Raw genomic sequence first — 16,253 nt, forward strand, 5'->3', positions numbered from 1 at the left:
CAAAAAAACAAAGCAAAAACAGAAAGAACTTGTTAAACAATGGCATAACCCTCATAAGATATCGTTTTTAATGGTACGCTATACAATGAATCTTTTCAATCAAACAGAAATTTAACAATAAACCAAGTATTTTCTTTCATCTTCAGCATTATGCTTTTTACGACGTATGGTACAACAAAATGAACAATAGTAGTTTATAGTCATTAATAAACTATAAAATTTATACAGAGTGAAGAAAAAAAATAAAACTGCAACAATAAGCTCAAAGGCACATTTACCTCTTGGATCTGCAATTCTGAAACCAAATACATACATTCATTCCTCGTTCCTGTACAACAAGCCCTTCACATACAAATCAACTTCATCTCACTCTTCTTTGTTTCTCCTTAATATTCATCTCAAGCTGGTTTTGCAATAAAAAAGAAAATATTTTCAAGGCAGTAAATGGCCAACAAAGCAGCATTCTCCTTCCTTCTAAAGAAATGTCCAGTTTCTCACAAAGAAAAGGAAATCTAGTAGCAATCGCCTCAAAAATTGCCATGATCTGAGATGATACATAAAGGTTAAACAGTGCATCTCAATTAACTAAAAACTCTTATGCCAAAAACATGTCAATATAAGGTCTTTGGTAAAGCAAGGCTGATCTTCAAGACATTTATGTATATTCCTCAAAACAGGCATAGCACATTTATATCCTTATGTAGACAAATTTGATCTTTGGCAATAATAATTATCTGAGAAAAGTGTAGTGAGTACTATAAGGCATACTGAATATAAAAAGTAAGTATAAATGGCCCCTTTTGAAAACACTGCAACAATACGCCACACCATTTAGTGTAAGAAAAGTTCCAGTTATGACAGAATGAAACTTCTGTGACTTAAAGATGCACTACGGCATCCACTATGTACACGTTTTCAATGAACATACAAATACTTAACAAAACAATTTTTTTAAGGAACAATAACACTTAACATGCCAAAGAACAGAATGAAATTGGATTCATGCAACGTGAGGCGTAAATGTAAATTATTAAAGCAATGTGACCTTGAAACCAGAATCCTCTAATTTACTGAGATATATTGTGTGTATGAATATATACACACATAAATAAATAAATAGCAGTGCATGGACACTCCCCCTGCTGTATTCAATGAGAAGTACAAGCACACATGCATTTTTTGGCTGTCAGATGTTACATTAGTAAGCACAAAACAACTTTACTGAACGGTTATTTGTGCAGCTGAAGACCTAACAGATGACTTCAAGTAGTGATGTAGTGTTTTTGAACTGAACTCAACATCTGAACATCTGTGGTAGTTGTAGTAATGTTGGAAGTAATGTCCATTCTTTAAAGCATTCAGCAGTTCAAGGTCTTTTTTGGTCCATCTCAAATCCTGTTGTAGATACACTCATTCAGCACTTCTCAGTATTGCCCGTACCCCATCCCAACCCCCAGCCCCAGCCCCAGGCCGAGGCTCTCTCTGAGTCCCCTGAGCTGCTCCTCGCCGAGCCTGATCTTGTCATCCAGTTGCCTCTGCTCTACCAGTAGGGCTGCTTTCATCTTCACAAAGTGACTGTAGTCCCGCATCTGTTCTGGAGTCAGGCAACATTCCAGCACCTTGCCAACCGCCTGCTCACGCCGGTCCACATGCTCCTTGAGCTCCTGAGCCTCTCCCATCTGCACCAGCAGCTGCTTCTTCTTTTCCAGAAGTTGTAACTATAACATTACACAAACAGCGAGAGACAATAAGAACAAAATGCTAAGCAAATCAAACATGCAGAAGGATAAAAACTCGAGGTCTAATTTATTTGTATAGTGCTTTTTACAATACACATAGTTTTAAAGATGCTTTATAGAAAATGATGATGACATCTTAATATCTTCATGCCTAATAGTTATATTTCGCAGATTAGAGCTGGGTAAAATTACAGTTTATATTTTGCAAATGATACAACCAATCAAACCGTTGAGATTTGCTGCACACACACACACGCGCATATATATATATATATATATATATATATATACTTTCAAAATGGCATCTAATCTGACTATGGTATTTACTGTATGCATGCAGATGAAGTTGGATGCATTATATATCCAACTTTTAATGTATCGCTGGACATTCATAAAAATTATGTTTCGTGACTATATATATCCTCACCCTCCCGTGGTGGCCAGTCTCTGGGTCCACACAGTCCAAGGCGCTTTCTACTCGGATCAGCCTCCCAGAAAGAGACAACAGCAGACTGGTCACCTTGTCTAGGTCACCGATGAACATTCGGAACTTGTCCACCTCGTTGGGCTTGCAGATAGCGAGTACCAGGCTCTCCACCTCCTCTCCCAGCTGAGTGTTGGCACGAATGTCCTCTTGCAGGTCCCTCTGTGCCTCACGCAGGACATCCAGCTTTTTACGAAGGCTCTCCATCAGCTGCTTCTGTAAAGGTAAACATTTAATATGAGAAGTGCCATATACTGTATGAACCCACATACACTACCATTCAAAAGTTTAGGGTCAGTACGTTTTATTTATTTATTTATTTTAAGAAATGACCTTAATACCTTTAAACAGTAAGGATACATTAAATTGATCAAAAGTGAACATGAAGACACTTTAATGTTACAAAAAAAATTTATATTTAAAATAAATGCAGTTCTTTTCAACTTTCAACTTTTTTTTTTAAAGTATCGCATTACCACAAAAATATTAAGCAGCACGACTATTTTCAACACTGATAATATAAAAATAAATGTTACCTGAGCACCAAATCATCATGTTAGAATGATTTCTAAAAGGTAATGTGACACTGAAGAGTGGAGTAACTGCTGAAAATGCATATTATAGGAATAAATGACAAAGCATGACATAATCTTTCACCTTATAATTGAGCTCTTCCTCCTCCTCTTTCCTCTCGGAGATCTCTCGAATCCTGGCAAGAAGTTGTGGGTTTTCAGCCGATGTGTCATAACAGGTCGATCGTGAAACTTGTGCTGTGGATGTTCCCAGTCTAGAAGACCTAGGAAAGAGTCATGAATAATTCAGAAGCAAAATAATGGGGATGAAGGTGGAGACACTGTAACAATCTTTCTGATAGAACTGAACACAATAGAATAGACTGAAAATTCATGTACAATTTACTCTGAAACAATTTTCACTCAGAAAGTGCTAGTAAAAAAGAATTACAAAGAAATGGAAAGTAACACATTTTGAAGCAGAAAGACTGAAATCGCATTAGATTGCTGTACCTCTCTAGCGTTCCTCCACTGATTGGGTGGCCACCTCTCCAGCCCTCTGCACCCGTCTCTGTATTTAAACTGTGTGGAAATAACTCTCCTATCAGCTCTTTCCTAGATAAACCATAATCATCCTCTAGAATTGAGTCAACAAAAGCGGCCCTCGGCCCTCTAAGGTTTCTCGCTGATTGAGACCTTTCCTCAGGCGTGTTGTCAATGTCTGTTTCCAGCACCATAACTGGTCGAGCAAAACCCTGCAGCTCCATCCTGTCCTCTCCTTCCCTCCTGTCAATTTCTCCTAACCGCTCATTCTCACCGATCTCATCTATGTCCGTCTCCAGGGGCTGGTTTCCATCTTCAATGCTGCTGGGACTGCGGGAGGAAATAATCTGGTTTTTGTGGGCTGTTCCAGGGAAGCCTGCTTGATGGGGCAGCAAGTGGTAGTTGTTCATGGAGAAGTAGGATTCTGGACACATGGCTACAGATGACAAACTCTTCTCTGGGACTTCAAGAGGCCTGGTAGTGCCCAGTGCAGGGTAATGAGGACTGGACCGGTCCCACTCAGCTCGATGCTCAAAAAAGATGGGCTTCACCAGTGTGATTCTAGGCTCATCTGACCCTTCAGCGTTATGGACAGGTATTCTAAAATAGGGCAGACATGAGGGGAATTTATTCAAAAGAACATAAAAAATTTAATTCATTTACTACCATTCAAAAGTCTAGATATCATAATGTAGTAAACAAAAACTTTAGTAGTTTGCCATAATATTTTGCCATATTATATTTTACTCTTTTACTGATTATTAATATTTAAAAAAAAGAAAATAGTCTATTATGAAATCAACATAAATAGCATGAATAATTCTTATATGTCACACATGTGTTGGAAGGTATGTTTCACCTTGTGCATGGTTCAGGCTGTGGCAAAGGTTGATGAAGTTCCCTCCTCGTGTCTCTCTCTCTTGGGGGCAGGGCTACAGGTTTAAAGGCCCGATGTGTAAAAGCAGGGCTGGGGGGAGCCGCAGAGTACTCCTGACTGCAGCAGTGATTGCTCTCGGAGATCTCCCTTGGAGGAAGACTATAGGAGCGTGGACGTGTCATTTCAGGCACACTGCAGGGCTGGGACGTGCACGGCTGTGGTCGAGGTGGGGAGGAATAAAGTGGTGGGGAGGAGAAGAGGTTATGATGGGATGCCCGTCTCTTGTGGAACTGATCCCAATTTGGGGGCGGTGGACGAGGTGGCGGAGGCCCTTTTTTCTTCTTTACTTCACCTACACATACTCCATTCTCATCCAGGTCACTAAGAGTGGACGCACGCATTCTGCTTGGTGGGACGCTGGTGTGATTCTGAACATCTTTTGTGTCCACACGAATGTCATTTTCTGACATAGCACGGTTTCTAAGGGGTGAAAAAAGATGCTCTTCAGTGCGGCCACCGGTCATTCTGTTGCCATCTTGACCCATGAAGCTAGGAACAGCAGCACCCTCTACTGACTTGGAGTCTCTCCTACACCTTGAGTAGTCCCTGCGGAATAAGATATGTTACGCTATACTTCTTACAAGTAATGGTTTGTCAATAACCATAAGTAAATAAGTAAAACGCACGCAAATTATGACAATAACAGTAAATTAATCTATTGAGAGATAAAAGCAGAAACCTTACCTCTCTGTTAAGCTGAAATTTCGGTTTAGTTTTTTTGCTAGTTCCTGCACAGGATGGACCTGTAAAATATATTCGCCATATATTTAAATATTAAATATAAATTTAACAATAAATAAAATATAATTTATTAAAATGAACAGAATTGTTTTTACCCAAACCTACCACTAAAAAAATTACAAACTACTTAAAAAAAAAAAAAGCAACAATGTAAATAGTTAAAAACACTACACTGGTGATTTATGGAACTTTATACCTTTCAACTGTCTGTTGATCTGTTCTTTAGCATATGGTGCATCTGAAACAACGACTGTAGGTGATGTAACAACCCTGGCATTTATGAGGGTTTTATAGCTTTTGCTCTTAAATAACCATACAAATTCGGTTTCGTTCCCACTGCTGTTGTGACAATAGCCCAGATTTTCAAAAGCACACCATAAGCATAATATCTGATAACTGCCAAAATAATTGACAGTGTTCAAAACATTGTTCTGACAACTGTAAGGGGAGTCAGTAGTACAGTTAATAGTATCTCTGATTCTCACCCAGAATACATGGGCTTGATGCTACAACAAGGAAAATTCCCTCTTGAATTCACCTGAGTTTTCCCTCAAGGACCAATAAAGGTCTATCTAAACACACTGAAGGACTAAAAATGGCCCAAAGATCAGTTAGATATCAATTCAAGTTTTAAGATGAAACTCTTGCATTGACTCCAACATTGAGACCAGTGACTTGAGATAGAATACATATTCAATCTTCCTGTTGCATTAGAGCCAATGTATTATTTTTGTGAAATCCTGGCCAAAATATGGCCTTTTGGGACTCTGAAGAAGCCGATTTCTAAATATCCTGCATGCTAATATTAAAACAAGTCTGCACTAAAGACTGAAAACCACCGTCTCATTCACATCTACATGGCACTATACTAAAATGTCTTAAAATAACAGATCACATACAAAATAAACGGTTTCATCTTTATTCAATTCCAACAGCATTAAGTATCAGTGAAATATAATATTTTACAGATAACAGAAGTAACCTAATGGCTCAGTGCATTTTAAAATGAATGCTTAGGAAAAAAAACATAAATCCCTCCCATTCACAATAATAACTGAAATAAAAAAAGGGGTTCAGTTGCTTCACAAAGCCATTTTGTAAGTACTTGTCGCTTAGCTCTTAAGAGCCTAGAACTGTAAATAAAGGAAATCACACCCTCTTTCATACAATCAAGCAGCGATGTTTGATTTCCATCTGTATTAATGTACAAGCTATTCATTATGAGGTAATGTACAGGTTATTCTTTATTTATGAATTAACGAGGATGAAGTGCAAGATGAAAGCTTACTTGCATAAATAATTCAGTAACAAATGTCTCTATGTTGTAAAGATATATATATATATATATATATATATATATATATATATATATATATATATATATATATATATATATATATATATACACACACACACACACACACACACACACACTTGACTAAAGACATTCAGCTGCCTAATGTTTTTGCCCCAAGCATGATTCAGAAGGCCCCTAGGGGGGTCCATGACAACACAATGGCACAATAAAATCTAGGTCATGGCAAAGTATTTATTAGCAGGTAAATAGTGGAACTAAGCCAACACTAATGCTGTATACTACAATTATGTTTGTTATAGTGGTACTCTGAAAATCTGGAATTTTTATTATTAGTAGTTCAATGGGCTGGAGAAAAGCTAGACAATGCCAATGCTAAATTCCCAGTCTTACTTCAGTCGGGGTGTAGCTCCTAGCCTTGAAGGGTGGATTTACATTGTAGTCATCATACTGATTGAGCTGAGTGGTCACTGGGTGGAACGCTGAGCAAGGCTTCTGGATCTTGGTGGTAGTGTTGCTATAGAAATGCTCAGAGGACTGGAGAAAAGCAGGAACCTGAGGAATGGGCGGCTGTTTCTGACAGGCGTCGTGAGATAAAGACTGAGGAACTGTGTCACTACTCATATTGTGTTCGGAACGAAGAGTTTCTCTCCTGGATTCCCTTTCTTGTTCTCTCTGAAGCAGTCTTTGCCTCTCCTCCCAGTCATTCACCCGTTGTTGCTCCATTTCCCTCTCTTTCCTTAATCTTTCATTCTCCCTCTCTTGTTCTCTAAGTGTCTCTTTCTCCTTGACTCTCTCCTGCTCTCTTTCTTTCTCCTGCTCTCTCTCTATCAGCCTCTCCCTCAGTTTTTCTTGGTCTTGTTGGGTTCTAATAAACTGTGTCCCAGTGTCCAGTGAGTTGTCGTAGGGCACATCTTGATATGAAAACCTCCTCCGGCCCAGGTTAGTGGCCATTTCAAGAGGTTCAGGTGAGGATGGATGGGTCGGTGTACTTTGCTTCTCTAGTCTCTGATTTCGACTTGTCAGGCTTGACAAGTTTGTTACAGACTGACTCAACTTTCTGCTAGTCTCTTCAAAGAACCTCCTGCGGTCTGCAAAGGGAGGGATATCACACTCATCCGATCGAGCTGAACGACTACTGGAGGAACCCATCCTCCCTCTTGTTAATCCCCTTTTTCCAGACCACATCTGTCCAGTAGCCTCATTTCTCTTACTCTCACCTGGCTCTGTTTCTGGCTGAAGCTTGTATTCTGGTGTCCATCGCCGCTGTCGTGGTTTATCTGCAGGTACTATCTCCTCCACCACATGCACACACATTTGTCTGGCATGTTGAGAGATCTGGGTTTGGGGCTGAGATGCCTGGAAGCACACATCCCTGGATCTGGAGTGTTCCTCAACTTGGGTTGTTTCAATAACTTGTTGCATCTGTTTGGATAATTGCAAGGAGGCAGTGGAAGGACTGGTAAGAGTTCTTGACAAGGTTTGGGATCTGGGTTGATGGTACTCTGGAGGAGCTACTGCCTCCATGTTGAGATCTGCAACCTCTTCTTCCACCGTCTCCTCACCGCATGGGTTTCTACTCTTCTGCAGCTGGGCCTTTTTCCTCTGGATCTCATTTCTGAGGTTTGTTGCAAAACGCTCATTTCTACGACGCGATTTGCTGCTACGGAGCTGCCGCTTCTGTGACTGCTTTGTGACGCTGCCATCGTCTACCCTCACTTCTCCCCCGTTCTCATTCAGGTGAGTGTCCACACACATGCCAGCACCTACAGACCCAAAGTTCTTATCACTGGTCTGAGAGTTAGCAGTGGAGAATCCATTCTCCGTGGGATTTCCAGAGACATTAATAGGCTTCCCCCAGAGATTCTGTCTAGAATCAAGAGGATCCTCTTCTAACCTGGGATCCTCAAGTTCAGAAGTTGCCACTGAATCAGGTGTGGAACATCTACTTGTTCGGCCCTGGGCCTTGTTTGGACTAGTCTCACTCAGATAAAGAGGTGACTGTGACCACTGACAAGTTGGAGATGCACGATTATAACTTTTGTCGGCAGAAAAATCCATCATACACAGCTGAGAAGCTAGAAGTTTCTCTGGTGCACTGTGTCTGTGCATTGCTGACTGAATAGTACGTTCTGGTTCGAGTTGGGTATTAAAGTTCTCATCCATATTCCTTTGAGATAAGGGACTAAGAGGAGGCGTAGACACCACCACAGTTTCTGAATAGTTTTTCAAGTGTTTTTTCTCATGGTTAGTTGCCTTGTTATGTCCATCAGAGTCTCTCTTAGAGTTGAATGTGTAATAAGGTTCAATGGTGCATCCTTTACGTTCTTGCTCCATGTCTCGTGTTCCATTCAAATAAACATCGCCGGTCAAAACTTCCTGGATTTGGGATTGATCTTCAACCATGCAGCTGGTTACACTAGGAATGCCTACGGGAGCAGACACACAGCGTTTATCTGTTGGTTGGCCTTTAGTAGCCCTAAAACTGTCCTTCCTCATGGGTGGCCGCGGTGGCACACAGTGTTCCTCCTCGCAGCTGTAGGATGACGGTCGGACTTTGGCATTAGTTCTGTCAGATAGTATCTTGGAGTGTTCACGCTCTTCCCGCTGGCTTCCATGGCCACTGGAGGCACAATGTTGGCTTCCGTCTGGATACCTGCAGGAAGAACCAAAACCCTGGAGAAGACTGTCCATAGAGTTGGTATCCTCAGGCTTGACAGGGACAGTGTAATCGGATGTGTTTGAGCTGGCTGAGAATGAGCTGTAAGCAGAGTCACGTTTGTTGTTGAATATGACCGGATCAATGGGAGAGAGCTGACTGTCATAGTAACCCTGGTTGGGAGGATTCTCCAGACTCTCCATACTTCCTATTGAGCTACTGCGATCTGTGCTGTAGTGCCTGGAGATATGGCCCCACTGCATGGACAGCTCACTGAACAACAAAACAGAAGCAAACCAAGTTATATAATGTAACAATCACCATAAGGATTTCAAAGTTTGCCTACAAAATATAACAAAACAATTTACATTTTTTAATGCCAGCTTGGAATTTCAATGTCAAATTATGAAGTACTGTTATTAAATTTGCATTTGGTTCATAAAATTCCTGTAGCAAAAGCTTCCTGAAAGTCTACAAAGTGTCTCTTGCCACACTTATAATGCAAGATAGCACTGACTGAAGTATTTTGAAATCACAATTAGTTTATTTTATTCAGTAAAACAAAACAACTAAAAAGAACTACATTCAAAAATAATATATTTTTAAAAGAACTAACAACAGTTAAGACATATTGTATGTCACATTTTCCATCAGTTAGAATAAAAAGACACGCAGCATAAATAAACCTAATAATAATAATGTAGGGCTTTTCTTTTTTGATTTACAAGTGCTATGATTAAGTTTCACAGTTTCAGCAGAAAGAATCTAAAGAACAAGTCTACCCCCAAAACAAACATTAATGTTGAAGTTGAAAGTTAAAGATTAGTCCCTCAGGTCAATGCTATGTCTTGTACTGCAGTTCTTCTTGTGTGTTTTGCTCACTTTGCTGGTGATCTTTGAAGAATGTCTGAGTCATACTTCTGAAAATAGCGGTGGCATCCGGTAAGCCACATGTTGACATTAGATGTGAGATCACCAGCTTCCTCTCTGATTGTTTTCCTTGTGAAATTTGCTGGAAGCAAAATTCCCTAATTCAACGATGAGATCTATCGCTCTCTCCCATCGACACACAAAGATCTGTTAAAGCTATTAGTATAATGCACGTTACACTGAACACTGCAACACTGAAGTCCTAAAAAGAAACAAATCATTATAGAGAGTAAGGTATGTTTACCAACCTATTGTCACCTCCGGAGTGCCACGGTACACTGAGAGGTGTGAAGTGGAGCTGCATAGCCGGGGGGGCATCTGAGGGGTCACCAGTGCCCGTAGTGCAGGGTGCCTCTGACAGCTTCGCCAGGTGCCAAGAGTGGGGACGGATCACTGGCACACAGCGCCTGCTCAAAGAACAGAGAAATAAGTGAACATGAAGTCATAACATCACCCTCATATTCCTAAGTACCAATTACTGACAAAAACAAAACCACATTCAGGAAACCACAGCATTCAAAAGTGAGGAAAAGACCCTATACTCCAAAGCAGTGTCAGTCTTGATAAATGTATCAAGGGAAATACGTTTGGATTTGTCATTTGGAACTCTTTCATACCTGCTATCCACTAGAGTCTGAAATGGCTGAGTTTGGTTCTTTCTAAGATATCCACAGCAAAATAACAGCCAAATAAGCTCAATGTTTATTTGAAATTGAAATATTCTTTAACATTCTTTAACTTTTGATCAATTAATCATCCCTGCTTTATAAAAGTAATCTTAAAAAATATTATTGACATCAAACTTTTGAATGTTAGTGTAAAAATAGCGATACCTTTACTGACTTCAGTTAGCTATTTAATGGCTGTTCTCAGAGTGTGGTTATTGTAAGCATGCAGAACAATATTCAGTGTTATACAATAAACTGACACAAGTTGTAAATCTTAAATTAAAACATTAAAAACACAAATCACACATTAAAACAAACATGATATTGCATCACATCACATTTAGTAAAGAGAGGCTAAAGAAAAATGAAGGAAAGACGTCATCACAGTGGCATTGCAGAATTCAAATGTGTCTCGATCAAAAACCAATGTAGTTAATATTTCATTACAATCACTTCTGCATTCTTAGGAAATGAAAGATTTCTTAAGACGGCTAATAATAACTATTGTCATCCTTATCCAATAAAACTTACAATTTAATCAAAAACATTAAACCTAACACCCCAAGCTGTTGTGAAGCTCTATAATTATAGCTATGTAAAGGCAAAACATAGAAACTTCAAGTAAATATTCAGTTATGGCTGAAATCGGGTCTCCTAGAATAAGATCTGATCAAACAGAAACAGAAACCCAGTTAACCAGGCTGAAACTAAAACTGGTTTCACCTCCAATTAAGGTTTTCAGCAAAGCACAAAATATCTTAGCCTCACCACTTCAGACAACTCCAGATGTTCTCAAAGTGTAAGAGAAATATTCCGAGATGAATCCAATCCAAGATAGTTTAGCTTCAGGTTCAAGGTGAAGTTTAGGTCTAATCCATCAGTAGATGTTTCGAGTCAAAGGACAACCCTGCGGTCTGTGTCTGCTGTGAGTGGCCAATCTTTATCAGGACCCTAACGGCTTCAACGCTCATATGAGTGAAGGTTGGCGGTCATTTAGCTGCGATGAGGCAGCCTGAGGCTCTGACCAGATTCCAAGTCCAGGAAAAAAATGATCAGACAAACACTCCCCTCACTTCCCCTCTCAAACAGCAGCTCTCTCTCTCTCTCTCTTTCACTATTTTAAGTCACAACTGAAGACCAAACGTTCAGTCCACTAAACGGCATATTCTCTCACACACACACAACCTCCCACTCACTCACTCTAATGACATTAGGAGGAGAGGAAGCGGTGCTCAGACGGAGAGGAAACTATGTTTGGGGGAGATAAACCAGCAAGCCACTGCTAAAATAATACCTAGCATTCTCTCCTGTTATTGTTTGAATGGGGGAAAAATGTGAGGGCCACTTCCTGCCTCCCTGGGAGAGAGCAGTCCATTTCAGCCAGTAGTGATGAGAGACTGAGGGGGTGAAGAGGGAGGGAGGGAGATAGACAGAGAGAGAGTGCAGAATTGGGTAACAGATTGGTGGAATAAGACTAAGTGATTGAAACTGTGCATTGTCGCTGGGGCATGAGGCCAGGCACTTATATTCTTGCTCTTCTAAATAGTGAAGAAAAAACAGCAACGCAAAGCACATCTGAGAGGTAAAAGTGTGTCTTTTGTTATTCCAGCAACTGCCGGATAGATAGAGAGAACTCACATCAGCTGTGCTTAATAAACCGCTTTTCCTAATCTAATCAGCAGGGCTGATGAAAGTCCGAATGGGGTCAGTCTGATTACAACACTGACAATACAACAAAAACCCAGGAATCATGTGTAAGACCAATTACAATGGTGCGCAACCTCACACTAATGGGTTCTTCGGTTGAAACTGTTAACCCAGGGTCAATCTTAAAGGGATAGTTTTCCCACAAATGAAAATCTCTCTCTTTTTTTTTACCCTTTTGTCTTTGAAGAATGTTGTTAACTAAACTTCCATTGTAATATTTCCCTTGATTACTGATTACATGATTGCCTTTTTATGAGATTTAAAACTAAAAGACGAGCACACAACCTTTTTTTAACAACAGGTCTGTGACCCTGTTTGGTGCATCTGTGCAAATGGTATGTACAGTAGATCCTCACTGTTTGTTGTTTTCTCAAAAAGACAGCAAAAATAATGCTAATTTCACAAGTCACTGTTAGACATTTTTATACATTTTCCACAGACATTCCAACATTCTAGCTCCACATTGTGTCACACCGTACTACAGCATCCCAAGTCACACATAGCAAGTGAAAGTGACAGTGATGGGACATACAGCCAAGTATGGTGACCCATACTCAGAATTCATGCTCTGAATTTAACCCATCCAAAGTGCACACACACACACACACACACACACACCATGAACACACACCCAGAGCAGTGGGCAGCCATTTATGCTGCAGCGCCGGTGGAGCAGTTAGGGGTTCAGTGCCTTGCTCAAGGGCACCTCAGTCATAGTATTGCCAGCCCGAGACTCGATCCCACAACCTTAGGGTTAGGAGTCAATCTCTCTAACCACTAGGCCATGACTTCCCAACAAAACCATGTTATGAATAATTGTAGCATAAAGTGAACTGAAATATGGAGTGTGTACTGTAGATGAGGGTGCTAACTGTGACGCCCAAGTTACGTAGGGTAGGGCAGTACTGCACAAGTGTATGGAACATTACTTAAAATGTTTAAAAAGTAACTGAACCAGGGTTAAAACCTTAAGCGACACCATTTCAAAATCATTATTGTTTTCTGTTATGCTAGCAATGTTAAATTTACGTTAAAATTCTTTATAGTAACTAAGATTGTGATGGATAGCAAAGAAGGGTGTTTAAACCACAAACTGATGATATCTTTAGGAGTGATGTCAATGGTTATTGTAAGAAACACTGGTGACATGCATGAGTCAGTAGTACTGCATGCTCTGCTCTGGTCAAAAACCTTCTCTTTCTCATTTTTTCACACCTAGACATACAATTAGTCTGTTAGATGACCTCTCTGTCTTACTGCAGGGATACATAACTTAATGTCCATATTTAATTAGATGCTTATTCAAGAATAACACACTGATCAAGAATTTGGCATTTATATAGATTTTAAATCAGATTTTAATGTAATAACTAAACCATATTATTATCTGTTGTTTCAATTTCTCTGTGCTAACAAAGTATAAAATAGTTCCATAGTACTGGTACTACTATGTATTTTTAAACTTTGTACCATGTTTCATCCATGTGTATGTCCCTAAATCAGATCGACCTTGCACCTCAAATTAACTATTAGCTTGGAGCATATATAAATTATATGCAACAAGGTCTAAAATAAAATGAAAAATAAATAAAATAAAAATAATTATAAAATACCTCTCACTGCTTTCAATCCATGCAATCAACATCTTTTATTCTTTTGGTGACCTGCTTCCCGAAAACAGTGAGTGGGACGCACAGGCTGCATTCCATGTAATCACCCAGGCTTTTACCAATACGGCCACAACGAAAAAGCCAGTCCAGGAAGGGAGCAGTCACGAGCTGGGCTCTCCAGCACAATAGCTTGTTTGTTGTTTTGGATACTCTTTCACTCTGATTTTAAAGTACTTTTTAAGGGGAAAGAATTCATGTAAAAATGCATCTTGGCCTAAAAGCTTATCAGTCACATCAAACCCTTCCTAATTCTCTGGACAGAAAAACAAAAGCAGAGAGATGTGCCAGGTCATGACCCCCGTGGCCTTTTAAATCACAAGAACAAAGTGAATGAATAAAAGTATGGAAGTCTGTTGACTCAGTCTTAACAAAAATTACAACAACAGATGTTAAAACAGCTGCTCAGCAGTTCACAAGACTTCACAGTTTACACCAATGATAACACCACAGCTTGTTTACCCTTTCCCTGGCAACTGAACAGAAGTTAATCTGACTGATGGCCTACATCTTGTCCACATGTCCAGACTTCTATCACAGGATGGTTTTACCATGATGAGAGAAGGTGAACTCTTGTGTGCCACAATGGGCTACTGGGCCGGTTAATAAAAAAAATAAGCCATTTCAGTGTGCACAGTCTGAATGTAATGCAATCCCAAAGGATAAACCAACACATGGAGAACTGTCTGGATTGATCACTCGACACATTCCAGGAAAAGGAACATGTCTGCTTTGTCCATTAACATTGTAATATAAGACTCACACACAACATTCACTAATTTTGTATACTAATTTCAAACCATTTTTGTGGGCATTTAATTGTGCATGCTCATTTATCCTATTTTAAGAGAGCATGACATTACAGCAAAGGAAAAGTTAATCTTTACAAAAACTAAAAATTTATTAACACTGATAAATGTTTATATAATGATGTGATGACTAAATTCACTTGTGGCATTAGAAAGCTTCATTTTAGTTTTTACTGCATTATTTTCTTATTTATTTAGACAAAAAAAAGAGAGAATTTTAGTATCAGCCAATGCATTAAAATCAGTGCATCCCTAATATATACATGTACTGTACAGAAATCCAAACTGTGCACACTTTCTTAATAAAACACAACAAAGAAGGCCGTAAACTTTTTAAAAATCACATGTTATACACTAACACCACACAGTGGGGTTGTCATGTTGAGAGTTTTGGAATCTGAAAGGTCTTAAGAGTTTTGTTCCTCATATGTGGAAAGTCAGAAGGGGAGGGGGTGGGGGGAGGTCTTGGAAATGTAAGGAATGTCCATTGTTTTGGCATTGAGTCTCCTTTGTTCTTTCTTGTTCCTTAGCGCAGCTGGCAGGGTCTGTCCGAAGACTGCTTTTTCTAGAAGCTTCCCGAGTTTGCAGTCTCTGTCCTTCAGAACTCTCCCCCCATGGCCTCTCCAAACCACAAGATCGTAAACTCATAGAGTGCAGTGCAACTGGGGTTTCTCCCAAAGAGACCAGGCAACCTTTGATAAATGATGACTGAAGTGGCTCTACACACTTTATTTCCTCATGAGAGCAGTGGTGCTTACAGCTTTAATATTAGCCTTTGGCCAGTTGGCTTCGTACAGTAGATTACAGGCACTGGTTGCTGTAATGTGAATTGCACATGGCTAAATGTGTCATTTATTAACTTCTCTTTTTCTATTTAAACTCTAACAAAAATGCTAAGACATGGAAAATTGGTAATGATCAAATGTAATGTGTGTAATGTGTTTTTTCCCCTTATCCCAATAGTGTGAACACTGTGGTACTTTCGAAATATTCTTATTTGACTGAGCAGCCCTACATGGGCATGTCACTTTCTGGCTCAACCAAAGCGCAAGGCACTCTGGGGTGGTATATTGAAGGGAATGTTGAAAATTCTACCATCATTTATTCATTTTGTTCCAAGACTTTCTTCTATGGAAAACAAAAGATGATACTTTGAAGGATGCTGGGGTCCAAACAACATTAGACCCCAATGGGTTTCATTGTATGGACAAGAAAAGGTGTTCTTCAATATCTTAACTGTCCCAAATTTGGGTAATTATTTTTTCAATTGCCTTTGGTACCACTTGAAGGTCAGAAATTGCACAAAGCACTTAAGGTTAATGCCGTTATGTATGGATGATCTAGTGCAATAGTTTTCTCTGGCAAATGGTGAAGAACCAATGTGCCAATTCCTCAATAAATCCAGACGGATATGCCAAACCAAGACAGCGACACATCCCTCCATCACATGGCTTTCCTGTGAAGACCTACCCTTCCTTTAAGTCTGAACATGTGTGTTTGTGAATCTGAATATCTTTAAACTACATACATACAGTCCAAATA

At 39.7% G+C, this 16,253-nt stretch overlaps 1 protein-coding gene across 2 annotated transcripts in view; it reads right to left on the bottom strand.

Annotated features, from left to right (window-relative positions):
- Positions 1 to 45: 45 nt before the first annotated feature.
- LOC128017111 (protein Shroom4) overlaps positions 46 to 16,253 on the bottom strand; it is a 39,598-nt gene continuing 23,390 nt past the window's right edge. Inside the window, exons 1-9 of one of the 2 annotated variants that reach the window (XM_052602326.1) lie at positions 11,297 to 11,672; positions 10,109 to 10,267; positions 6,665 to 9,203; positions 4,900 to 4,958; positions 4,138 to 4,761; positions 3,249 to 3,878; positions 2,881 to 3,019; positions 2,167 to 2,439; positions 46 to 1,718 (exon numbers count right to left, since the gene is read on the bottom strand). In XM_052602326.1, the coding sequence (XP_052458286.1) occupies positions 1,425 to 1,718; positions 2,167 to 2,439; positions 2,881 to 3,019; positions 3,249 to 3,878; positions 4,138 to 4,761; positions 4,900 to 4,958; positions 6,665 to 9,203; positions 10,109 to 10,164 (4,614 nt within the window). In that variant the 5' untranslated portion in view covers positions 10,165 to 10,267; positions 11,297 to 11,672 and the 3' untranslated portion in view covers positions 46 to 1,424. Of the gene's footprint in view, positions 1,719 to 2,166; positions 2,440 to 2,880; positions 3,020 to 3,248; positions 3,879 to 4,137; positions 4,762 to 4,899; positions 4,959 to 6,664; positions 9,204 to 10,108; positions 10,268 to 11,296; positions 11,673 to 16,253 lie in introns of those variants that run through there. The other variant, XM_052602325.1, reaches the window with a different exon arrangement.

Source organism: Carassius gibelio, chromosome A7 (genome assembly GCF_023724105.1).
Source record: "Carassius gibelio isolate Cgi1373 ecotype wild population from Czech Republic chromosome A7, carGib1.2-hapl.c, whole genome shotgun sequence".
NCBI lineage: Eukaryota > Metazoa > Chordata > Actinopteri > Cypriniformes > Cyprinidae > Carassius > Carassius gibelio.